The 27,455-nt window shown below is 37.3% G+C and overlaps 1 protein-coding gene across 2 annotated transcripts in view; it reads left to right on the forward strand.

Annotated features, from left to right (window-relative positions):
• Positions 1–1,759: 1,759 nt before the first annotated feature.
• The window catches only part of LOC150079286 (uncharacterized), a 122,587-nt gene continuing 96,891 nt past the window's right edge, over positions 1,760–27,455 (forward strand). The window contains exon 1 of one of the 2 annotated variants that reach the window (XM_090383567.1): positions 1,760–2,274. In XM_090383567.1, coding sequence (XP_090239693.1) covers positions 2,235–2,274 — 40 coding nt within the window. In that variant the 5' untranslated portion in view covers positions 1,760–2,234. The remainder of the gene's footprint in view (positions 2,275–27,455) is intronic. The other variant, XR_016547565.1, reaches the window with a different exon arrangement.

Raw genomic sequence — 27,455 nt, forward strand, 5'->3', positions numbered from 1 at the left:
GATACCCGACAATCATCTCGTTTTTGGAGTCTATTAGATTAGATTCATGTCGATTAAGTACTTTGTATTGACCCATTGCCATGAATCTGCATTATCAAATTTACTGGTTCTCACATCGATACCTGTGCCTTCTGGTGGGGAGGAACGGCCGACCCAAACACATGGCTATTTTTATATTATGATTAGATTAGGTTTTAGGCGCATTACCGACTAACGCCATATTGTGTCGTATGCATTGTCTCTAAAATGCGTGCGTTCTGTGTTCGATTTTGTGTTTGCTGAACGAAAAATCCGATTTTCCAGGAGAAAAATCATGCTACCCTCGCCTAAAAACTCAGCCGCATTGTGAAAAGTCCCTTAAAAATTCCTGACGTCATGGACAGGATTTGCACTCAGGTTTTTACCACCCTGTGTGTGGTCAGGATGGCGATTCTTACAACTGTGCTACCCACGAGGGCAAAAACACGGACTGTATAATGTTTTTACTGGACATATACACGTTCCAGTCAAAACATTATGTATATGGACATATGCATTGTCCATATAATATTCCATGATATGAAACCCTAAAATTGTATTCATTTATTTGGTTCAGTGGTCAAAATATTGCTGATATATCAGCGATATTTTGACCACTGCAAGCGCAGGAAATTAAAATTAACAATGTTAACTGCATTAAAAAAAGTAATTTTTAATTTTTTCTTACTGTGTAACAATAGTAACATAATGGTATCGTCAACATCCTCACCTAACCGGATGGAAAAGGCCCAGGTTCGAATCCCGTCGATGACGCGAGGAACTTTAGAGTGCGTTTTTTCACTCCGTGGCTGAGTTAGTCGGTCTCAGGTAACAAGGTTTTTTTCTCCCAGAAACTGGGTTTTTTTTGGTCCATCAAACAGGAAAATCGACTATAGAACACCCGCAATTTACGGACAAAATAAATATATGGATAGATGTAATCATTTATGGGGGACCCTAATATCATAATTTGGTTTTTGTGAATACGGAAAATTTCTCACATACATTGGGGGAAGGGGGTTTATTTATAGGTATATGAAACTTTTTTATTTTTCATTTAATAAAGCCCGCTTGCGCTCGTCCATTGGTATCTCGTTCCACGGTAAAGGTGCAGCTGCACTGGGAATCTGAGCTCAGGAGTGTCCCAAAAGGATATGACAAAAATGAAAAAGTTGTCTCTGGGTCATAAGTTTGCGATACACTACTGCGTCCACTTAACACTAGCAGTGTATCACGTCGTGATACGCCTGATATTTTGTATACTGTATATTGTTTCTTGTTATGATTTTAAAAACGTGAATGTTTTCTAATGTAACAGCGAAATGCATATTTGCCGTCTCTATAGGCCCTTACAATCAGCGCCTACCCTCGGCGATAACCATCCTCGGCTATGACAATCTCGATGATATGGTAGCTTACTGAAACAATGAAAAGCATTTTTTATTTAAAGAGTAAAAATGTTTTTAGTACTGTAATCGGAAAATATTTACAACCGAAAATATTATACGGCAACAAAACAAGATTTAAATATATTGTTTGGCAAAAGGTTCATTCAACTTGTGAGAATATATACCAGTTCTCAATTAGTTCTGTCTGACCTTTGGACGCTGCGATTAATTACAAAATAATCATAGCATTTGGATTTGTTTATTTATTATTATTCTTAATTTAAATTTTTGCAGTTTAACAAACGGCACGCTTTTTAATTTTAAAAAGTAAGCGTTATCAACCGTTTGTTTTGTCCCAGTTCCAGCTGCGAGTGTTTTCATCCGTGGTGGTCCAGCTGGTTGAATAGAAGAACCGGTTGTTGAACAATTACAAAACTGCAGTTGTTATGCTTTATTGTTTCTAAAAGGATACTACGGTATTCTTTTAGACACAGTAAAACATAACAACATATCAAAACGAAGCACTTGTTAAGAAACTGGGTAACGACTGACTTTTACTTTTCTGTAGCAGAAGCACTTACATCATAGCGTACTGTATTTACTTTTATGTACTCAACAGGCTCGCTTTATAGGTTTATTGTTTAATTACTTTAAAACAGGGCATAGTCGGTTTATAGTTACAGCTCTTCGTGCACGTGTAAATCACGTGGGTGAGCAATATGAACTGACCAAATGCTGTGGACTTTATCGCCGCTTTCTTAATTAAATGATAATTGGCCAAAACCAGATTTTCAATAGTAGTGGAATTATTAATGTATATTTTGGGATATGGATCAAGGAAAGGACGAAAAATGCACGTTCTTGCAAGGTTAGTATGATATATTAAGATAAGTACGTGTTAAAGTTTTAATTTATTTATTACTTTATTTACTTTTCTATTAGGACCATTCGCCAATTACATAGCACATTTTTTTTTAAAATTCCCTACACTCCCGGGAGCAGGTATGGAGTTAAAGACATGAAAACACTTTGTAATAATAGTTTCCTCTTCCCATTATTGCATAATGTAATACTCCAGTGCACGTCATTCCGTCTTATGGGGGAAGGAAACTTGCATATTTATGCGATTGTCCTTTTCCCATCCCAGTTGTAATATATTAAAATATTTTATCCGGTTGTCTTCCCCTTGTGCGTTATTATTATTATTAGCTATATGATGCAAGGAAGCCTAGGGCTTACGCTGCACCAGCCAAGAAAAAAAAAAAATTCCCGAGTTACCCTGAGAGAAGGGAATCATCAAGAAAGAGAAGAATGATGATATCCAGCTGGGTGCGCCAAGCCCATACTCACCAGATGTGAGCAAGGAAAGAAGACCAGCCAAAAACAAACAAACAAAAAAAAAAAAAAAACACACTACCCCACCTCTATAACACTAGATGGAAGATTGTTCCACAATCAAGAGATCCATGAGGGGTAATAAACCTCACAAAAAAAAAATATATATGTCTGTGTGTGTGTGTGTAGTAGTAGTAGTAGTGGCATGTGATGTAAGAAAGCAAGTGTATGAGCTTATGCAGCATCAGCCAGAAAAAAAAAAAAAAAATCACACCATTCCCTCCAAATGCCTGTCCAGTTCCTCCTTAAATTTATTCAACCTATCAACTTCCACAATGACAGATGGAAGTTTGTTCCAGCAATTAACCACCCGCTGGCTAAAGGCAAATTTCCGTACGTCTGTTCTACATCTGTCTTTTCTTAATTTGAATTTATGCCCCCTTAGATTCATAATCTGAACAAGTGGAAGGATCCCATCAGAATTCAGAGTGCTCAACCCATTCAAGGCCTTAAACACCTCAAACAGATCACCGCACAGGTGCCTAGTCTCCAGCCACTGCAATTTGCAGAACTTTAGTCTCTCTTGGTATTCCCCTCACCAATCTTGTTGCCCTTCTCTGTATACGCTCAAGCAAATCGACATCCTTCCTAAAATGAGGCCTCCAGACCTGTACGCAGTACTCAAGGCATGGCCTGACCATTGCCTTATACAGAGGGACAATCACCTCCTTTTCCCTGCTAGCAAAATTCCTATATATCATTGACAAAACCCCATGACCTGTCCTGGCAGCCTGTCTGCATTGCTTAGAAAACTTCATATCTGACTGCACAATTACTCCCAGGTCTTTTTCATTTTCTACCACCTTAAGTGTAGTATCACACAGTTGGTACTTTTCTCTCGGGTTACTTCTACCTATATGCAGTACTTTGCATTTGTCAAGGTTCAAGTTCAGTTGCCACTTCTTAGCCCATCTGCCCAAATTATCTAGATCTTGTTGCAGTAGCACACTGCCATTACTGTCATTAACAATCCTGCCAAGCTTTGTATCATCTGCAAACTTTGACACTAAGCCTGATATACCTTCATCAATATCATTGATAAATATACAAAACAACAGTGGACCCAACACCGAACCCTGTGGGACTCAAATAATAACATTAGTCCACGAAGAGCAGCACCCATTGATTACCACCCTTTGTCTTCTCCCACTCAACCATCCTTTTATCCATTGTAGCAACTTACCCTCAATACCATTCTGCTCCAATTTGTACAATAGTCTTCCATGCGCAACAGGGTCAAAAGCTTTCCTGAAATCCAAATATATGATATCAAAATTATTTTTTGCATCCAGTTCCTTTGTAACCACATATAATAACCAATCAAATTGGTCAGACAAGACTTTCCCTTAACAAACCCGTGCTGTGTCTGAATTATTGCTGCAGTCTTATCTAGATGATCCTGCAATGCATCTTTAACCAGTGACTCCATTATTTTACCCAGAAGAGAAGTTAAACTAACTGGTCTGTAATTATTCGTGTCACCCTTCAGTCCCCCTTTGTAAATTGGGGATACACTTGCACATCTCCAGTCCGTGGGAACCTCCCTTGAGTCCAAGAATGCTCTCATAATTATGGCTAAGGGTTTGCTTAGTTGCTTTGCCGCCTCGCTTGATGGTAACTGGATAGATACCATCCAACCCAGGTGCTTTTCTTATGTTTAACTTCAACAATTTCTCCTCCACTTTGCTCTCTTATTACAAAATCATTAAGTACCCTGCTACAATTTGATAACTTTCTGCCATTTTCAAACATTAATAATTCCTCACGTGTGAATGTAGATGCAAAATACTCATTCAGTTTGTTTGCTATCTGAGCAAGATCATCAACAGTCGAACCATCGATGTCAAGTGGACCAATCAGATTCATCCCTTTCCTTTTAGAGTTTATATAAGTAAAGAAATCCTTGCTGTTTTTCTTAGCATCTTTTGCCAAGGATTTCTCGTAATCTGCCTTCACCTGCCTAACCTCCTTTATGACCTGATTACAGACTACCTTATATCTGCCATAGGCTTCTGAGTCGCTTGATAATTTATATGCATCCCATGCATTTTTCTTCTCCGTTACGCATCTCATTAGTTCATTTGATAACCATTTAGGCCTAAACCTTAAACAATATTTCTTAATAGGTATGAAACTTTTAGTAGCATCCACGATTAATTCCTTGAATGCTTCCCAGTTAGAATTTACTGTTGGTAACATCGTCAATTGACCCCACTGTACAGAATTTAAAAACTGTCTGAGACCACTGTACTCACCTTTACGGAAGCAAAAACCCTTTCCTTTACCCCTGATGGTAATTAAATCTTTAAATAAATCCCACATCAGTACACTGTGTTCACTGCCACCTAGTGGTTCCTTTATCTGCAAATTCTTAATACACGAATGATCACTGCTGAAAACCAGATCAAGAATATTACTCTTGATCTGGTTATCTAGTATATATATATATTTATATCAGTAATAAAAAAGAAAATTAATAATTATAATGACTGTAACTAATATTTATGGGTCAGTGCAGTTGCAGAGCAATCGTGCATTACAACCATAATGTGTATAAAATATTGAAGATAATAATAATAAATATTTTATATATATATATACACACACACACACACACACACACACACACTTTTTTTTTTTTTTCTGGATTCTGGACATGTAGGAATAAATGGAAATGAACAAGCATAAACCAAGTAGTGAAAACAACTATGACCAGGACCAGTAATTCAGAGATCCTGTAAACTATTTGGCAACAAAGTTGGCAAGATTAAACTACCTACAGATTATATCAGATTAACCCAAAAATGGCTTTCAAGCTTAAGAAAACTGAGGTAATATGAAAATAGTCCTGGCCATACTGAGAATAAGATTCTATTCTTTTCCTGACACAACTTCTAAGATGAAAACTTGTAGTAATGTCAAAACATTTACACTTATACTTGCAAATTACTCTGAATATGAAAATGAGAAAAATTTCCTGTGCAGTCAGCTATCACTCTTGCAGTTCTCTTTGTTTTACAGTGTTACGGATAGTTTTACTTCACATAAACAACAATATAAAAGATCTCTATTAATAATTACAAATATATATGAAACTACTCGGCATTGGTTAAAGGTTGAGAAGACTGAAGATACTTGTTGACAATAGACTTGAATTTCTGTAGATTGTAATTTTCACAAAATACACATGAAGGTAGGTTGTTCCAGAAAACAGAGGTTGAAGGTATAAATGAGGAAGAAAAGTTGGTTTTGCGAGTTTGACGTTGGACAGTAAATGGATGCCGATTGAGTGTTGCACATGTTCAGACTTTTTTTTTTTTTTTTATGAAAACCCAAAACAAGAGAGGTATTAGAACCCATAGTACTTAATACCATGCATGGCTTAGAGGTTGAGAAGATGAAAGAAGATATTTGTCAACATTAGACTTGAATTTCTGCAGATTGTAATTTTCAGGAGATACGTATGAAGGAAGGTTGTTCCAAAAAACAGAAGTTGAATGACTAAATGAGAAAGAAGAGTTGGTTCTGTGAGTTTCAAGGGTAATAAGTACATTACTGCACAAAGAGAGTACTTTGAGAGTGACTGTGTCACGATATATATATATATATAGTTATCTTATCAATTGACAAAATTATAACTTTATAGAACACTTAATGAAGCTCTATAGTTTTACATTCTCTAACCTTTGGCATTCAGTTTAATTACAATATGAGATTTAGTTACATTAATATGCAAGTCTGGGAACTTTTTGATTGGAAGCTTGTTCCAACAATCCACCACCTGATCGCTGAAGGCAAACTTCCACACATCTATTTTGCAACAATCCTTCCCCAACTTAAATTTATGCTCCCACATGTGTAGTCCCAGAAGAGGAAGATTGCCATTCACATTCATCTTACTCAAGTTGCTTACATATCAGAAATGATAAAATCAGAAATGTCTTATCACTTTCTCATGGCCCACTGTGGTTAACGTATACAAAGAATGGTGTTGAATGGGTCAAACCACCTCCCACAGAACTGTAAAAAATTATACAAGGTAGATGTTTGTGGTGAGTGAAAGGTGCAGCACATTGTACAGGCTCAACTGCAGGTCAATATGCAATGGGCGCCTCTGTAGCCAGGTGGGCAGGAGCAGCAGTGTGTAGCACACGTTTCTTGATTAGACCAGGGTTCGAGCCCGTGACCACCAAATACGGAGGATGCGGAAAAGTCAGGGAATGACCACCGCATATCCCCGGAGCAATATGGCCTTAGTTGCTAATGCTCCTAAAAACCAAATAAACAAACAGTGTGCAATGGTTGACATCACAATACAATATGGGGAATGCAAAAACAATATCCCAAATGATGATACACAGCACACCCAGTTGTATGGGGTTCCACAGCTGACAACTCAAGGGACACTATTTCCTCACTGCTGATCATCATCTAAGGTGAATGGCATGGTATGAGCACACTCACTGTTTGGACACTGGAGGACTGGAAACTAGTGTGCTGGTCAGATGAGTCCAAATACCTGGTATAGCATGCCGACAGATGCTTTTGTGTGTGTGTGGTGCAAGCAACACGAGTCCATAGACCCACTGTATACACATTGGGTCATGGATTAAATAATCTACAGGGTGCCTGACCTGCCTCCTCGTGGCAAAGTATGGGCAACGGTGGGTCTCAATAGGGGCCCAACGGCTAAATGGTCAGAGAAACAACAGAACATAACACTACACGACAGACCACTCCCCACAAACGTTTTAAATCTCTGACCTCCACAGAGTTCTATGTCACTCACGAAGAATACAACGTGTAGATGGGGCAAACCCCTGGTGCCGTCAGACGACTCACGCACTTAGCATTAGTAGAGGCATATGATGCAAGAAAGCAAGCTTATGCAGCATCACCCAAAAAAAAAAAAAAAAAACCCCTTCCACTTCACCCCTCCGTTCGTTCAAAATACCTGTCCAGCTGAGCCTTAAATTTATTTAGGCTATCAACTTCCACAAGGGATGGAAGTCTGTTCCACCAACCAACTACCCGCTGGCTAAAGGCAAATTTCCGCACATCTGTCCTACATCTGTCTTTCCTCAATTTGAATTTATGCCCTCTCAGGTGATTATTCTTTGCAAGAGGCAGTATCCCATCAGCATTGAGCATGCTCAAACCATTCAAGACTTTGTAAACGTCTATCAGATCACCTCGCCGGTGCCTAGTCTCCAGACACTGTAATTTGCAAAACTTAAGCCTTTCTTCGTAAGAGCAACCCTTCGTTCCGTTCACTAACCTTGTTGCCCTTCTCTGTACTCGTTCCAGCAGCTCTACATCCTTCTTGAAATGAGGCCTCCAGACCTGTTTACAGTACTCAAGGTGTGGCCTGACCATTGCCTTATACAAGGGAATAATCACCTCCCTATCATTGCTAGAAAAATTCCTGTATATCATTGATAAGACACCATGAGTAACACTTGCAGCCCATCTGCACTGCTCAGAGAACTTCATATCTGCCTGCACAATTGCCCCTAGGTCCTTTTCATTTTCTACAACTGTCAGTGTAGTACCACAGAGTTGATACGTTGCTCTGGGATTGCTGTTTCCCATATGTAGTACTTTACATTTGTCAATGTTAAACTTCATTTGCCACCTCTCAGCCCATCTGCTCAACCTTTCCAGATCCTGTTGCAGCAGCATAGCATCAGTAGTGTTCTTAACAACCCTGCCAACCTTTGTATCATCTGCAAACTTGGACATTAAGCTTGATATACCATCATTAATATTATTTATAAATACAGAAAACAACAATGGCCCCAACACTGAACCCTGAGGGACTCCACTAATAACATTAGTCCACGATGAGCAGTGTCCATTAATTATCACTCTCTGTCTTCTGCCACTCAACCATCCCTTTATCCATAGCAACAATTTGCCATCAATGCCACACTGCTCCAATTTGTGCAGCAGTCTTCCATGTGCAACAGTATCAAAAGCCTTTCTAAGATCCAAATATATAATATCAAAGTTATCCCCTGCATCCAATTCTTTTGTGACTACATCATAGTATCCAATAAAATTGTTCATGCAAAACAAAACCATGCTGTGTCTGAGCTATAACTGAATTCTTGTCAAGATGATCCTGCAGTGTTTCTTTAACCAGTGCTTCCATTAATTTTCCTGGAACAGAAGTTAAACTCACAGGTATATAATTACTTGTGTCAGCCTTTGATCCTCCTTTGTGAATTGGGGTTATGTTTGCACATCTCCAGTCTGTGGGTACCTCCCCTGAGTCCAAGGAAGCGTTCATAATTATGGCTAACGGATTGCTTACTTACTTTGCTGCCTCCCTTAATATAACTGGATAGATCCCATCCACCCCAGGTGCCTTTCTTGTATTTATCTTCAACAATTTCTCCTCAACTTTACTCTCCATTATTACAAGATCATCTAGCTCACTGCCAGTGTTTACTTCATCTATGGCATTCCCCTTTCTGAATAACTCCTCAGAGTTATTCAGAAAGTTGCCAAAGATTTCTCGTAATCTGCCTTTGCCTGCCTAACCTCCTTTGTAACTTGGTTACAGATCAACTTATATCTATCATAGGCTTCTGTGTCACATGTTAATTTATATATATCCCATGCATTTTTCTTCTCTGCCATATGTCTCATTAGTTCATCTGACATCCATTTAGGCCTGAACCTTGAACAATATTTCTTAGTTGATATGTAAAGCCTAGTAGCTTCCAATATAAGTTCTTTGAATTCTTCCCATTTTGAGTTTGCTGTTGGTAACATCATCAGTTGGTCCCACTGTATAGAATTTAAATACTGTCTCAGACCATCGTAGTTGCCTTTACGAAAGCAATAACCCTTCCCTTTATCCCTGATGGTAGTTACCTCCTTGAGTAAATCCCACTTCAGCACACTGTGATCACTGCCACCTAGTGGTTCCTGTATCTGCAGATTCTTAATGCATGAAGAATCACTACTGATAATCAAATCAAGAGTTTTGCTCCCTCTATTTGCCTCCCGAACATGCTGATTTAGAAAACAATCATCGAATAAATCCATAAAAGCCTTGCTAGTGTGTGAGTGACCAACCCACAAATTCCAGTCAATATCTGGGAAATTAAAATCCCCCATTATAAGACTCTCTGATTTACTGGCCCACTCTATTACCTTGTACAGTTTCTTATTATACTCATCAGTGTCATTAGGCCTATAGCACACTCCTACTCTCAATTTTGATCTCCCAATTCTTATGTCACACCAAACTGACTCGACACTGCACTGTCCAGCGATGTCGACTGGCTTCACTTCCTTCGATTTTATGTGTTTCTTAACTAATAGCATAACCCCTCCTCCCTTCCTGTCCTGTCTATCCTTTCTGTAGACGTTGTACTCCCCAAATTCCAGTTCTGCATTCCTTATATCTGTGTGACACAACGTCTCTGATATCCCAACAATATCCGCCTTTGATGCTTTGAGCAATACCTCAAATTCATCAAATTTATTTACCAAACTCCTAGCATTGGTGTACACGCAAGTATACATGCACCTGTTCTTTTTCTTAGCTACCCTAACACAACCCATGTGTTTTCTTGTACCCCAATGACTCCCAGCAGTCTCTGAAATATCCTGCATCTTATTTTCCAGGCTGCTGCTCATTCCAATAGAAGCAGTGCAAGAATCACTTTCACCTCTGCCAGTGGCTACTGTTAATCTATTAGTCCTTGTATCCCCCCCAATCTAGCAGTTTTCCGACCCACCTAACACTGCCTCGATAGCATCAGCAAACATTCTTGCACCCTTTCTATTTAAGTATATCCCATCCCTGTAGAAGCAATCTCTCCTGTTAACAAGCACAGACCAGGCTGAAAAAAATTCTACCTCTTGAGCCTTGCACAATCTTTCCAGGGCCGAATTGATCGACAGGGCTCTCATCATATACTCCCTCCTATCGTGTCTGGGCAGAATTGCAGACACTTTCAAATTCAACCCTAATTCATGGCTTTTTTTTGAACAGTGACCTGTACTTATTAAGTAATTCCACCGGTCTCCTACTCTTTATATCATTAGTGCCAACGTGTACAGCTATATCACCTTTTGTGCCTTTAAAAGATGATATCCGCTCTACAACGTCATCAACCTTTGCCCCTGACAGACATACCATAGATCCACTGTTGACATCACAATACAATATGGGGAATGCAAAAACAATATCCCAAATGATGATGCACTGCACACCAGTTGTATGGGGTTCCACAGCTGACAACTCAAGGGACACTCTTTCTTCACTGCTGATCATCATCTAAGGTGAATGGTGTGGTATCAGCACACTCACTGTTTGGACAGTGGAGGATTGGAAACTAGTGTGCTGGTCAGATGAGTCCAAATACCTTGTATAGCATGCCGACAGATGCTTTTGTGTGTGGTGCAAGCAACACGAGTCCATAGACCCACTGTATGCACATTGAAAGGTAAGTCTACCGAGGACGCTATTTATCAGATGACAACATACGTTCAGAGCTATGAGGGGGTTACGTTCTTGGAATTTTTGTTGATTTTCACGGCGCATTCGACATGCCTTGGTGGGGGGGAATCCTTTCCAAGATTGGAACCATTGGATGTTCTGAAAAATTGTATTTAGTTTTTAAAGAATATTTTTCAAATAGAAAGATAATTATCAGGACAAAATATACTGAAGTAAAAAGGAATGTTAAATGAGGTTGTCCACAGGGCTCGGTGATTGGTCCTCATGCCTGGACAATAGTTATAATTGACTTTTTGAGAAGAAATCACGTTGGTGTGAATGTAGTGGCATATGCCGATGATTTGTTAATTCTGGTTTATGGCAACGCAAGGTCCCAACTAGAGGCACATGCCTCTCAAATAATGGAGGAATTGATAGAGTGGTCCAGATTGTATAAGTTACAGATCTCAAAAACAAAGACTGTACTGTTGCTGCTTAAAGGACGACTGAGTATGAATAGAATTCCAGTTGTTAAAGCATTTGATATGTCAATTAGGTATGTGACCTCTGTAAAGTACCTTGGTGTGTGTGTGTGTAGGGGAGAGGATGGCGTTTTTGGAGCACATGAAGTATTTAAAAAATAAAGTTCGAGTGCTGTATGCCAAGCTGAGAAGAATGATTGGAACTGATTGGGGGATAAAAGGAAGAGCGCTGAATCTCCTTTATGACTGTGTATTTGTCCCCATAATCACATATTCTTCTGTGGCTTGGTTGCACCGAATAACTAATAGTGTTGAAAGGAATACTTGCTCCAAGTGCAGAGGTTCGCTCTCCTATGCACAACACGGGCCTGCAGAACAGTGTTGACAGATGCTCTGCAGGTCTTGGCTGGGCGATTTCCAGCTGATTTGCAGACCATCTTGTCGGCGTTACTATACTGTACTAGAAAGAACATCAGGAAAACTGTGTTGGGAGTTTCCTCTTGCCCAGATCTAAATAGGATATACTCAAGATCTGATTATAAAGAAGAAGGCAAGAATTAAAAATGAACTGATGGCTGTATGGCAACAGAGGTGGGACACGAGTGAAAGGACGTGTCACCCATATGTATTTACCGAGAGTTGACATATTAAATGTGCGGGCAAATCCTTGGCAGCAATTTGTCTATTATTCATTATGGTTGCCGGTCCTTTTTTGTTTACCAGCTGGACAGGTATTTCGAACGAATGGAGGGGTGAAGTGGAAGTGGTTTTTTTTTTTTTGGTTTTTTTTTGGCTGATGCTGCATACGCTTGCTTTCTTGCATCATATGCCTCTACTAATGCTAATGCCATAGTACCCAAATCCATAACTCTGGCTTATGTACATTTTATAAATTTTGCATAAACTCATATAGTTCATTCCTGTTTGATAAGACTGCCGTAATTTCATTGCATCATTATCATTTTATATATATATATGCACACACACACACACACACACACACACACACACACACACACACACACACACACACACACACACACACACACACACACACACACACACACACAGAGAATCGGATCTAACAGGCATAAAATTGAGTAGGGGTGCCGCAAAATAAAATAAATTACTTAGGGGTGCCATTATTAAAAAAAAGGTTGAAAACCATTGCAATAATGTGTAATATAGCAGTGCTTCCCAATCTTTTTCACGCCATGGCATACTTGGGGAATTTATAATTTTTGTACGTCACACAGAGATAAACTGGAGCAGATTTTGGGGTGTCTATAAGGTCTTTGTGAAAAAATGTATTACATTTTTTACATTATATGTAATTATGATAAGAAAAGTAAAATATAAATATTATGGAAGATATTAAATATTTAATACTCAATTCATACAAAACTTCAAAATAAAATCTTTTCAAATTTTTGAAATCACGAAAAATGACTTTTTGAAATTCATATTTCATCTTTCTATAATCTGCAAATGATCCAGCAACGGGTTTTCAATAAAAAAAAAATGTTTACACCAAAGTAACAACATTACAGATCATTCTGTGAAGTTGTAACAAAATGCAAAGAATAGTAAAAAAAAATAAGAAAACTACAGCAATGAGTAACATTATTATCAAAACTGGACAACTTTTGACTATTGCAGACATTAAGGATCATTCAACATTTGTGAACAGAGGCAGACTGGGTCAAAAATACTTAACAGGGGAAAACTTTTAGCAGCCTCACAACAGTGTTTATGGGCATGCAATTGCATATCGGTCTCCAGCCTACTGGGGTTCCCCTGGTAAGTCTTATGGCCAGTCTGCCTCTGTTTGTGAATTGTCCATCCTGTGTAAACCAATGAAAACTGAAATAATAAATTCTTACATTTTCAGCCTTTCTATCACAGGTTCTGAGAAACTGAGAAATGTAAAACTCTGCTCTGAGAAACTCGAAAATGTAAAATCACTTTGCTTGACAATGCAGAATCACAGAATAGTACATGATAAGAGCTGCAGAACTTTCTTTCTGTGCCAATAAAGCAAAACGAAAATATCTGATTGACTGAATTTTATTGTTTCGTTTCCCACTCTCGTTTTCCCCAGTTTCTTCTTAAAGTAACTTTGCAACAAATTTTCCCACCCCAAGCGAAAACAGAACAGATACATATAAAACGGTTATAAAATGTATTAGAAGCGAGAAAGTCCAGTCTTTGTTGGCTGTATAGAAAGAAAGCAATAGACAAGGCTACCAATGTTGTTGTTGTGAAAATGGCAAATGACCTCAAAACCATAATTTAATGAAACTGCATGCTTTGGAGTGACATATTCGACAAACAACTTGTGTGATCGAAACCCTCTAGTTTTGGGGTGACTGAAGTAGACTTTTACTCTTCCTTGTCATTGTTTAATTCGCTCTCTGAACACCATGAGATAAATGCTAATTACACGAAGGGTTCCTCCCACTGCATCGGTCACTTACACAGAATGTCGTCAAGCTACGCGAGGATCAAAGGATCATCAGCAATTTAGATGTGTCTCTAGCTAGCATAGTAATAACTCATTCGTAGTCCTTGCAGTTTTTCATTTCAGATAAACAAAAAAATAGAAAATAAAGAAACAAATCTAAGGTACTAAAACGACAACACTGGCCATAGCTATCCTGTTACGTGACAAATTTGTGTATTGTAAAATAAAACATATTGCCCAGCGACAACAATCAGTGTACCCACACACACGAAAAATGTAAAATAAATTCAACACTAGAATAAAATCAGATGTGATATACCCATGTTGTATATGTATATTTGGCACTGGTTTTACTGAATATTTCATGACTATCTTTTATTTGCTACTATTTCCATAAGCGTGGCACAGTCAAAACAATACTTTGATGGCCAGTCGCTGTGCTGATAAGAATGTGTTACATTTAATTAAAAAAAAAAAATTCTCATTTATTAATGAAATTTGTTAATTGTCTTAAAAATGAATTGTCTTCTAAATTTAACAATCCCCTTTCAAGGTCGGGCCCAAATGAAGCTGCATTGGAAGAGTTATGCCACTGAACAAAATCATTGGTTTTTCTGGAGATTGTCTTTCAGTTAGCTCTTCGTACACTGAAAACCCTTTGAGAAAATAGAAAAGAAGCAAAACGCCTCCTGCGTTCTTTTTCCTTAATTTCAAATTTTTGGTTAAGGAAAGGAATATGCCTTCCCCCCCCCCAAACATGCCCCTGTCCCTAACCTCTCGCAACACATCAGTAATCTTTCTACGGCACACCAGTTGGGAACCTCTGTAATATAGGTTACAGTTTAATACTTTGGCTCCCGGGCCCAGGTACAATGTACTCCCTGCACCCCTCTCTCATAGGCCCTGTTCAGAGGCAACCAGAGGGAGTAATACTCTTGATCTGATTATCAGCAGTGATTCTTCATGCATTAAGAATCTGCAGATAAAAGAACCACTAGGTGGCAGTGATAACAGTGTACTGAGACATAACAGTGTAAGATGTAACTACCATCAGGGGTAAGGGGAAGGGTTTTTGCTTTCATAAAGGTGACAGCAGTCATCTCAGAAAGTTTTTAAATTCTATACAGTGGGATCAACTTATGATTCTAAAGGGGAAGTCTTCAGGGATTTAATCTTGGAGGGTAGTAGGTTTTTCATACCAACTAAGAAATACCATTCAAGGTTTAGGCCTAAATGGATGTCAGATGAATTAATGAAGCTCGTGGCAGAAAAGAGAAATGCATGGGATGCATATAAATTGTCTGGCGACACAGAAATCCACGGCAGATATAAGCTAGTCTATAATCAAGTCACAAAGGAGGTTAGGCAGGCGAGGGCAGATTATGAGAATTCTTTGGCAAAGGATGCAAAGAAAAACAGCAAAGAGTTCTTTACTTATATAAACTCTAAAACTCTAGAAGGAAAGGGATGAATCAAATTGGTCCACTTAACATAAATGGTTTGACTATTGATGATCATGCTCAGGTAGCTGATAAACTGAATGAGTATTTTGCATCTACATTACACGTGAGGAGTTATTCAAGGAGGGGAATGCCAGAAGTTTATCAAACTCTAACAGGGAGCTAAGTGATTTTGTAATAACCGAGCGAATGATAAATTGGATGATAAATGGATGATAAATTGTTAAAGTTAAAGGAAAAGTGGATGATAAATTGTTAAAGTTAAACATAAGGAAGGCACCTGAGGTGGATGGGATCAATCCAGTTATATTAAAGGAGGCAGCAAAGGAAGTAAGCGAACCCTTAGCAATAATTATGAGAGCTTCCTTGAACTCAGGGGAGATCCCCATGGACTGGAGATGTGCAAATGTGTCCCCAATTCACAAAAGGGTATCAAAGGATGACACAGGTAATTACAGACCTGTTAGTCTAACTTCTGTTCCAGGGAAAATAATGGACTCACTGGTTAGGAAAGTGATGCAGGATCATGTAGACAAGACTACAGTTATAGTTAGACACAGCATGAGTTTGTTAAGGGGAAGTCTTGTCTGATAAATTTGATTGGATACTATGATGTGGTTACAAAGGAACTGGATGCAAAGAATAATTTTGATATCATAAACTTGGATTTTAGGAAAACTTTTGATACTGTGGTACATGGAAGACTACTGTACAAATTGGAGCAGTATGGCAAGTTGCTACGATGGATGAAAGGGTGGTTGAGTGGGAAAAGACAGAGAGTGGTTATCAATGGACACTACTCTTCATGGACTAATTATTATTTAGTCCATGAAGTGGAGTGCCCCACTTCGTGTTAAAGTGGAGTCCCCCAGCAGAGCTGGAACTAGGGTGGGGCGAGCAGGGTGCAACATTTTAAGGGTGCATTCAACTAGTTATATATTTTAAAATTGCTTTATTTTTGATTTAATTACAGTCGGACCTGTGTTTAATGAATTTATTTATAGCGAATTTTTTGAATTCCTTTTGTAATTACATTTAAAAGTTTCTGTAGAATGAAGAAAATTTCAGTATAACGAACAGATTACGAGAGACTTAACTTTGTATGCTTTATTTTCACCTCTGGCTTTTAGCCAATTTAAGCAATTAGAAAGCACAAATTAAGGGTTCAAGGGATTACTGTTCGGACCATTCCACAATCTAAATGGAACATAAAACGTATGCAGCCACCTATCCCACATACCGAGAAGTCATGCTAGTCAACTGCTTTCTATATCCAGTCAAAGATTAAGGCATATTCCTGACATGGATAATTGCTTCTGGTCAATTAGTGTTCTTTGTTTAAAATAAAAATAAAAATTTTATTAAAAGAAATTAGCGTATTATATTTGTATGTGCTACTTTTGATTCCAGAAATTTTTGTAAGAGTGAAAAAAATTATAAATTCGGGATTTATAATTTTTTTTAAATTTCAATTAGTTACGGAAAAAAATATCAGGGAGGAACAGTGTTTTACAAATTTCTAAAATAACAGAGCAACTCCAATTACAAACTTCTATAAAGTATGGCCCATTTTGTGACATCACACCTCTGAGCTTTTTGGTTTGTCCTCCAGTGCTAACCAGCTGGCTTATCCTCCAGTGCTAACCAGCTGGCTTATCCTCCAGTGCTAGACTGTTGGCAGTTGTATTTTTCTTGAATTGCACAAATGCTCAAGTGTGAGTAGTTGCAGGTTAAAAGAAATAAAAGTGTAATTCAAATTTTGTTATTCAGTTGTTTTGTCTCCACATTAAAAAAGTAAATTTTAATAAATTGTCATCAACAAATTTCTTTTATGTATTTTGATTTCCTTTAGTTGAACTGTAACCATATATTTTATTTTAGTAATTACATATAATGTTATAGGTTATAACATTATATGTAATTATTAGTTATTTAAACTGTATATTTTCGAATTTGATTTTTGTCTCATTTTTAAAATGAGTTTTAGACAGAGTAATCAAATTGAGAGGACCTAGTTCTCCTTGTTAATTTTTTTGAGTAAAGAGTTCAGTTCCCCTTGATAATTTTTTGAGGAGAACACTTTCCTTGTTAAAATACTTTTTTATATTACAAAAATGCAGATTGTGATCAAACTCCTATTTAAAATAATGTATTATCAAGTTTGTCTTTTTTTTTTTATTGCAGTTTGTGCATATGCCTGAATGAAACAATTTTTAAAAATGTTTAAAAAAAGAAAAACATTTTAAAAAAAAGAAAAAGTTGAGGGCGGAAGAAGCAAGAAATTGTCCGATAATTTTCAGAATTGGTTTGTGCCAATGGAGATCACTGACCACAATGACCTTAGCTGCAATTCAGTCATTTTTTAAGCTGAAGAAAGTTGTAGTGAAACAGAGATTATAACAATAATAATTCTGAAAATGACCAGAAAACTGAGTTAGAGTATAAGTCCCCTCAGATTGTAAAAAATGAAAATAATAATAATAATCATATCATGCTTAACTTAAATAATCCCACATCTTGGCCATTGAATATTTCTGACAAAATAAGATGCTTTTTAATATAAAATTGACTGGATCAAGGCAAATATGAGGATTTCGTTATTCTTTATCCGAGGTTTTACATAGATTTTCTGTTGAATGGTTTGAAAAAAAAACTTGCTAATGGAGAATTTTAGACAGAAATTGGCTGATTTACTCCAAAGAAACTAAATCTTTGTATTGTTTTCCATGCATTTTATTTGGAAGTAATAAAAATACTGGCAATGTGCTTTCACTAGTCAATTCACAGAAAGCCGTTTCGTCTTGGAAACACATATGTCGATGTATTCAAATCACGAAAATTCATTAAAACACCATGAACACTTTCTACAATGGAAATCAATGGAAAAGAGTTTAAAAAATTCTTAACTTAATGATACTCTACAAAAAGCAATTTTAATAGAAAGAAAAATGGAGAAGAATTTTAAAAATTATTCTGGACGCAGTATTATTTTGTGAAAAAAATAATCTTATATTAAGAGGTTCAAAAGAGATAGTTGGGAATCCGAAAGCTGGAATATCATTGAACCTACAAGTCATTATAATAAAAAACTAGCAGAATAAATTTCAAATCCTCATAAAGGAACTGTGAATTATTTATCACATAAAATTCAAGACTAATTTATATGATTAATTAATTGGAAATGAAATTTGGACCAGTATTATTTCAAAAATTAAAAGCTAAGTACTGTACTTCTCATTGTTAATTGATTGCACACCCATTTTATCACATCATGAACAAATGTCCCAAATGAGTAGATATATGCAAATTATTGACGGAAAAATATCAATAGAAGAGAGTTTCACTGATTTTGTAAAAAGTAAAGAAAATTCTGCCAAATAAATCTGTTGCCATTGGATTGGCGACAAAAATTTTTTACCAAATTAGAAAAGGAAGGGCTTGACGTTAAAAATGTAAGGAGGCAGGGATATGATAATGGGGCCAATATGGCAGGAAAAACTTTTAACTCTCTCTCTCTCTCTCTCTCTCTCTCTCTCAGGGTAACTCAGGGAATTTTTTTTTTTTTTTTTTTGGCTGGTGCAGCATAAGCCTCAGGCTTCCTTGCACCATGTAGATAATAATAATAATAAAATATAAGGCGTACAGGCAATAATAAAAAATTTAAAAAAAATGAATTTGCCACATTTGTACCATCCTTCTCTAATTTGCCAAATTAGAAAAGGATGGGCTTGACATTAAAAATGTAAGGAGGCAGGGATACGATAATGGGACCAATATGGTAGGAAAACTTTTAACTCTCTCAGGGTAAATCAGGGATATTTTTTTTTGGCTGGTGCAGCATAAGCCTCAGGCTTCCTTGCACCATGTAGATAATAATAATAATAAAATATAAGTCGTACAGGCAATAATAAAAAATGTAAAAAAATTAATTTCCCACGTTTGTACCATGTTTAGCACAGTCTTAATTAGGTGGTATACATGCAGCATCAGGAATGTCTGGGATGATAAGTTTTTTTGGTTTGTTCAAAGGATATATTCTCTTTTTTTTCTGGTTCCACTAGTCACTGGAAAATTTTAACGAATACTTTGGGGATTTCAGTTAAAGGACATACAGACACAAGATGGTCAACCAAAGAATGAGTTATAAAATCTTTGTTCTTAAAAATATCAAAAGTTCAAGAAGTCTTAATTAATATTGAAATTAATATTAATATGTCTGCAAATGCAGAACTATCAGAATTGCTCTGTCTGCTTTTACAAATAGACTATCCATTTTTATGAAGATTGGCTATATGGAATAAAATTCTTTATAATATTGACTATAAGTAAAGTAATGCAATCTACAAAGCCTTGCATGCTCTTCCCAATTAATAAGAATGATAAAAAAAATCTCCAAGAAATACAGGAAAGTGAATTTCAAGATATTTTTGGATATGCAGCTACCACAGCAGAAAAAATGGATATACTGGTTACATTTTCAGATGAAAGAAGAAAAAAGTAAAAAGAATGACACTTTACAAATCTTCAAACAATTTAAATTCATCTGCCGAACAACAATTTTGTATTGAAATTAAATATGTTTTGGATGTTCTTATGAATGGCTTAAGCACTAGATTTGAAAAACTGAATACTATTTCTTCAGATTTTGATTTTATATTTGGAACTTCACTTGCATTAATTAATAAATCTGATTTGCAGAAGGCTGCTTCTGACCTTGCATTAAAATACAGAAAAGATTTAAATGCGTCAGATATTTCAACAGATATTTGAAAAATCATGTTTTATCAATTCTGCAGAATATAAAATCTGTAACCCCTTTACAACTTCTCCAAATTGTTCATGAGTATTGTCTAATAGAATCTTATCCAAATAGCATTAGTAGAGGCATATTATGCAAGAAAGCAAGCTTATTCAGCATCAGCCAAAAAAAAAAAAAACTCCCATTTCACCCCTCCGTTCTTTCTAAATACCTGTCCAGCTGAGCCTTAAATTTATTTAGGCTATCAATTTCCACAACATTGGATGGAAGTCTGTTCCACCAACCAACTACTCGCTGACTAAAGGCAAATTTCCGCACATCTATCCTACATCTGTCTTTCCTCAATTTTAATTTATGCCCTCCCAGGTGATTATTCTAAGCAAGAGGAAGAATCCCATCAGCATTGAGCATGCTCAAACCATTCAAGGCTTTATACACCTCTATCAAATCACCTCGCCAGTGCCTAGTCTCCAGAAACTGTAATTTGCAAAACTTAAGCCTTTCTTCGTAAGAGCAACCCTTTGTTCCATTCATGTTGTTGCCCTTCTCTGTACTCATTCCAGCAGCTCTACATCCTTCTTGAAATGAGGCCTCCAGACCTATATACAGTACTCAAGGTGTAGCCTGACCATTGCCTTATACAAGGGAATAATCACCTCCTTATCCCTGCTAGAAAAATTCCTGTATATCATTGACAAGACACCATGAGCTAACCTTGCAGCCTGTCTGCATTGCTCAGAAAACTTCATATCTGCCTGCACAATTACCACCAGGTCCTTTACATTCTCTACCACTGTCAGTGTAGTACCACAGAGTTCATACGTTACTGTTTCCCATATGTAGTATTTTACATTTGCCAAGGTTAAACTTCATTTGCCACCTCTCGGCCCATCTGCTCAACCTTTCCAGATCCTGTTGCAGCAGCAGCATACTGTCAGTAGTGTTCTTAATAACCCTGCCAACCTTTGTATTATCTGCAAACTTGGACATTAAGCTTGATATACCATCATCAATATCATTTATAAATACAGAAAACAACAATGGACCCAACACTGAACCCTGAGGGACTCCACTAATAACATTAGTCCACAATGAGCAGTGTCCATTGATTACCACTCTCTGTCTTCTGCCCCTCAACCATCCCTTTATCCATAGCAGCAATTTGCCTCCAATGCGACTCTGCTCCAATTTGTGCAGCGGTCTTCCATGTGCAACAGTATCAAAAGCCTTTCTAAGATCCAAATATATAATATCAAAGTTATTCCCTGAATCCAGTTCTTTTGTGACTGCATCATAGTATCAAATCAGATTGGTAAGGCAAGACTTTCCCTTAACAAAATCATGCTGTGTCCGAGCTATAACTGAAGTCTTGTCTAGATGATCATGCAGTGCTTCTTTAACTAGTGCTTCCATTAATTTTCCTGGAACAGAAGTTAAACTCGCAGGTCTATAATTAATCGTGTCAGCCTTTGATCCTCCTTTGTGAATTGGGGTCACATTTGCACATCTCCAGTCTATGGGTACCTCCCCTGAGTCCAAAGAAGCTCTCATAATTATGGCTAAGTGTTTGCTTACTTCCTTTGCTACCTCTTTTATATAACTGGATAGATCCCATCCACCCCGGGTGCTTTTGTATGTTTATCCTCAACAATTTCTCCTCCACTTTCCTCTCAGTTATAACAAAATCATCTAGCTCACTGTCAGAGTTTACTTCATCTATGGCATTCCCCTTCCTGAATAACTCCTCATGTGTGAATGTAGATACAAAATACTCGTTTAGTTTGTTAGCCACCTGAGCAGGATCATCAACAGCTGAACCATCAATATCCAGTGGACCAATCTGATTTATCCCTTTCCTTCTAGAGTTTACATAGGTAAAGAACTCTTTTCTGTTTTCTTTGCATCCTTTTCCAAGGATTTCTCATAATCTGCCTTTGCCTGCCTAATCTCATTTGTGACTTGGTTACAGACGAGCTTATATCTATCACAGGCTTCTGTGTCACGTGTTAATTTATATGTATCCCATGCATTTTTCTTCTCTGTCATATGTCTCATTAGTTCATCTATCCATTTAGGCCTAAACCTTGAACAGTATTTCTTAGGTGGTATGTAAAGCCTAGTAGCTTCTAAGATCAATTCTCTGAATGCTTCCCATTTTGAATTTGCTGTTGGCACCATCATCAGTTGGTCCCACCGTATAGAATTTAATTACTGTCTCAGACCATCATAGTCGCCTTTACGAAAGCAAAAACCCTTCCCTATACTCCTGATGGTAGTTACATATTTGAGTAAATCCCACTTCAGCACACTGTGATCACTGCCACCTAGTGGTTCCTTTATCTGCAGATTCTTAATAATGCATGAAGAATCACTACTGATAATCAGACCAAGAATATTACTCCCTCTAGTTGCCTCCCGAACATGCTGATGTAGAAAACAATCATCCAATAAATCCTCGAAAGCCTTGCTAGTGTGTGAGTGACCAACCCACAAATTCCAGTCAATATCTGTTAAATTAAAATCCCCCATTATAAGACTCTCTGATATACTGGCCCACTCTATTTCTCTGTAAAGTTTCTTATTATACTCATCAGAGTCATTAACCTATAGCACACTCCTTCTCTCAATTTTGATCACCCAATGCTTATGTCACACCAAACTGACTCGACACTGCACTGTCCAGCGATGTCGACTGGCTTCACTTCCTTGGATTTTATGTGTTTCTTAACTAATATCATAACCCCTCCTCCTTCCTATTCTGTCTATCCTTTCTGTGCATATTGTACTCTGCAAATTCAAGTTCTGCATTCCTTATATCTGTGTGACAAGGTATAAGGTATGTTCGTGTCAAACGGCACGTGGGATTTCTCCCAACTCTGCGTGTGTTTCGCTGTATCGAGGACAGTACACTGTCAAGCCAGAGACTTGAAAGTGTGTGGGCCGTGTCTGTGCAGTGTGATATGTTGTGCGCATTGTTTGACCAGCTTATTGGCTGCCAGGCCCCTAGTGGGGCCTGACATTGCCCATACCCTGCCATGTGGAGGCTAGCCGGGTGTATCCAGTATCACAACCAATTTCTCAGGTAGGTCCTGCCACCTAGTTTCCTGGGATTTCAGCGGCTTGAACCTTTAAAAAAAAATTTACGCATTTGACATTAGTGCTTAATGGGATTGCTGTTTGGAAATCGCTGGTTGGGGTTTAACGCTAAAGAGATGTGTTAAAGGCCTAATAGGTCGGGCAAAAGTTTGGTGTTATTAAATTTAGACGTGAGGCTATACGCTATATAAAAGCTAATAGTGTTTGTTGTCTTAGAGATTTAGACGAAACCTGTGGAATTTAGATGTTGATTAGAATTTGGCGGCATTATTAAACGTGTACCTTGGTCGATTTAGTGAGGAGGGAGACTAAAGACTGGGGGGAAAACAGATAGAAGAGGGATGATAGAGTAGGCATCCCCAAAACGGTTAGTGGAGACGAGCCCACCAGGCGAAATATGGGAGGTAGGCAGGGAGGAGACAGAGATCCATCTCCCCCCCCCACACACACACCTGGGGATGGGGTTTTAAAGGGAACCAGGTTAGAGTACCCAGTCAGATCGCCAATGGTGTATTGGCAGCAAAGCCACAGAATGTCTTCGTCAGGGTCATGTTCAAGCAGTGTCAAATCCGGTATGAAGGTCAAGCTGCCCATCCCGCTCTGGGGGGGGGGATATGTTAGCTGGCAGTGGGGAACCCATCAGGCGAGGGGGTGGTAGAGACATTTATTTCATTCATAATCCGCATTCTCACTCTACTTGCATTTTTTTATATATATTTATATAAAAAAAAGGGATCCAATATACGTATATATATATATATATATATACACCTAATTCTGTTTTTACACGATAGATACGTTCCTGAAAAATACGTGTAAAAAAAATTCGTGTAAAAAAGACATTGTATTTATGGAAGGAAAGACGATTGGTTCCGGATCTAAAAAATCCGTAAAAATAATTTAAAAAAAAACACATAAAAATATTCGTTTTAAGCTTATTATTTTATTTCAACAAAATACACATGTAATAATATGTAATGAAAATGTATTAAAGTAAATTTGTATGCATATGAAATGAAAAAAATTCTTCATGAACAAAAAAAATCTGTTTTACACATAACAAGATTTTATTCATTTTCACTTTCTGATAATAAACGGCGCATACGTTTGCGTACGACTGGAATATCACTAGAAATGTTGTGGACATGGTCTTCTTCCTCTATTATGAAATTCTATCTGTGATCTCTTGAGAAAAATCAGCACGAGTCTCCTCTGGTGCTGATGTTTCACCGGTTTTTACGAACGAATTCAGTTATTAATCATTGTGTTCGTGTTTTGGTTAGGCCGTTATATAATTCTCTGTAAGAGGCTGTCAACAACTTCAGTTCACGTTGAAACTTCCCAGTGCATTCTTCATTAGGGTCATGTTTGACAAAATGATTACCTAATTTTCTGGCCAGTTCCAGACCTTCTTTTATTAAATCTGCATTTAGAACAGAATCATTTTCTTCATTATCACTACGTTCTGTGGGATAAGGAGTCCCAAGGACAACCTCTAATATTTCATCTTCGCTTAGGGCTTTGTCGGTTAACAATTCATCAATATCTTCAAACGATAGATCATCGAATCCTTCTCCACCAATTTTGTGTGCCATTGTAATGATATAGGGAAATTCGGTCGTATTAGGGATGATGGGATCTTTGCTTTTTACACATTGTGGCCAAACCGCTTTCCAACACGCATTTAAAGTTGCTGGTTTTAATTCAGTTAACGCTAATCCAACTTAATTAATACAATCCATAATTGAGAATTTCTTCCACACATTAATGACTGTTAGTGTTTCATCATTCAGTTTGTCCAAAACGTGTTAGAATGTTCGTTTTACGTAGTATGTTTTAATTGTCGCAATTATACCTTAGTCTAGCGGTTGTATCAAAGATGTAGTATTAGGTGGCAGAAATAAAATTTGTATGTTTGGGTGTTCCAAGACAGGATGGCCGGGTGCATTGTCAAGAAATCAGAAGAACTTTAAATTCGAGACCTTTCAAATTCATATAACATCTGACTTCTGGGGCGAAACATTTGTTGAACCATTCTGTAAAGATAGCAGTTGTCACCCAGGCCTGCTTGTTTGACATCCAGTGAACAGGCAGTTTATTGATATCTACACCTTTCATTGAACGTGGGTTTAGGGCTCGATTTACCAGCAGTGGTTTCAACATACGATCTCCTGAAGCGTTGGAGGAAAATAACAAGGTCACACGATCCTTAGCTACCTTAAAACCACCAGCAGTTTTCTGCGATTTGGCTACATACGTTCTGTTCGGCATTCGTTTCCAGAAGAAACCAGTTTCATCTGCATTCCACACTTGATCAGGAGTGTATCCTCCGTCTTCAATAATTTTTGCAAGTTCCTGTGGGAATACTTTAGTGGCCGGTTCATCTGCAGATGCAGTTTCACCTTTAATTTTTATATTAGGAAGAGCATTCCTTTTAAGAAACCCTATCATCCAACCTGTACTCGCAGAAAATTCATACTTTCTGTTTAACTTTCTGTTTTTTGTTTGAGATGAAGTGGTTGGCTTCTTTTCTTTAATCTGTCTGTAAATTCTTAGTGCTGTTTGCTTGATGGCATTTCCATCTACTGGTACTCTTTTTTGTGACTGATCTTCTATCCATATTACCAGAGCCTTTTCCATTTTTCCCTTGACAATATCTCTTGTATATGATGATGAATTAACACTTACTTTTGTTCCAGAACATACCGACTTCCTAATTGCAGCGTCATTTTTCTTAATAGTTCTTACGGTAACTTCATGTACACCAAAATGCTTTCCTACAGACGTAGCCCCTTGTCCAGTTGCAAGACGATCTAAAATTTGAATTTTAAGTTCCAAAGAACTCGCTTTCCTTTTCATTTTGGTAATAGGCGAATTATTCGACATTATATAAGGGCTACCGAAAAATATCTCAGTTATAGTTAATAAAAAAGTATGAAAAATTTGTAAACTTACAATTTATTGACTATAGGCAAAATTAATAAATTTATATGTGCACAAATTTCACTAAAGATTCTTTCACTTTGAAATAGAGCTTACTACTAAATGTCTTTCGAAGATACAATGCACGAATACCGTAGATGTGCACCAAATTCAATAAAAACGTTGATGATTCATAGATACCTAGACGTACACATTGGTAAACAAAAGCACGCATTTCAAAACGCACACACTAGCTAATCTATCACACTAATAAATAGCTGATAATCACACTAATCGATTGGTGCGTATAATATAGAAATGATACTAATATGCCACAAATAAAAAAAAATCTTAGAATTTAGGCAAAAAAAATTCATAGAAATCGTGTTAAATCAAAATGACTCGCGTAAAAAGAGATTGAAATATTTATTTTGAATTCGTGTTAAATCAAATTCGTGTAAAAAAAGTTCGTGCAAAAACAGAATTAGGTGTATATATATATTTTTTTTTTTTTTTTTTTTTGCAGGCCAGGGGAGGATGCAGAGATAGTGTTTATGTACTTAGTAAATGTTTGTTAGTACAGTATATGTCAAGTAATGTAAGTTATTTTTAACTTTGTATTCTTTCGGCCAATTACATTTGCTCTTCCATTCATTCCCATTCACTCTCTCTTTCCCTCATGCTAGGTCACTCTTTCTTTCACCAAAACTGCCATTTATTCCCTTTTACCATAATTTCTAGTTCACTCAGTGCCCAGCCTATTCATTTTATCTTTCATTTTCATTCATTCATTCTTCTTTCATTCTACGTTGGATCCCCTTGCTACTAGCTTACTGATATTTTTCAGTTAATCTGCTTCCCTGTCTGCCTGTACATCTCCCTCCCCTGCATGGTTACTTATTTGGTGTGGGGCCCTAGGTTCCTATACATGACAAGGTAGTCCTGGGGAGTTTTGTTATATCAGGTTTCTGTCAGAGTGCAGAATACTGTTGTCCTAACAGTTTTTAAATCAT

Source organism: Mastigoproctus giganteus, chromosome 10 (genome assembly GCF_048544385.1).
Source record: "Mastigoproctus giganteus isolate SK-2022 chromosome 10, ASM4854438v1, whole genome shotgun sequence".
Classification (NCBI taxonomy): Eukaryota; Metazoa; Arthropoda; class Arachnida; order Uropygi; family Thelyphonidae; genus Mastigoproctus; species Mastigoproctus giganteus.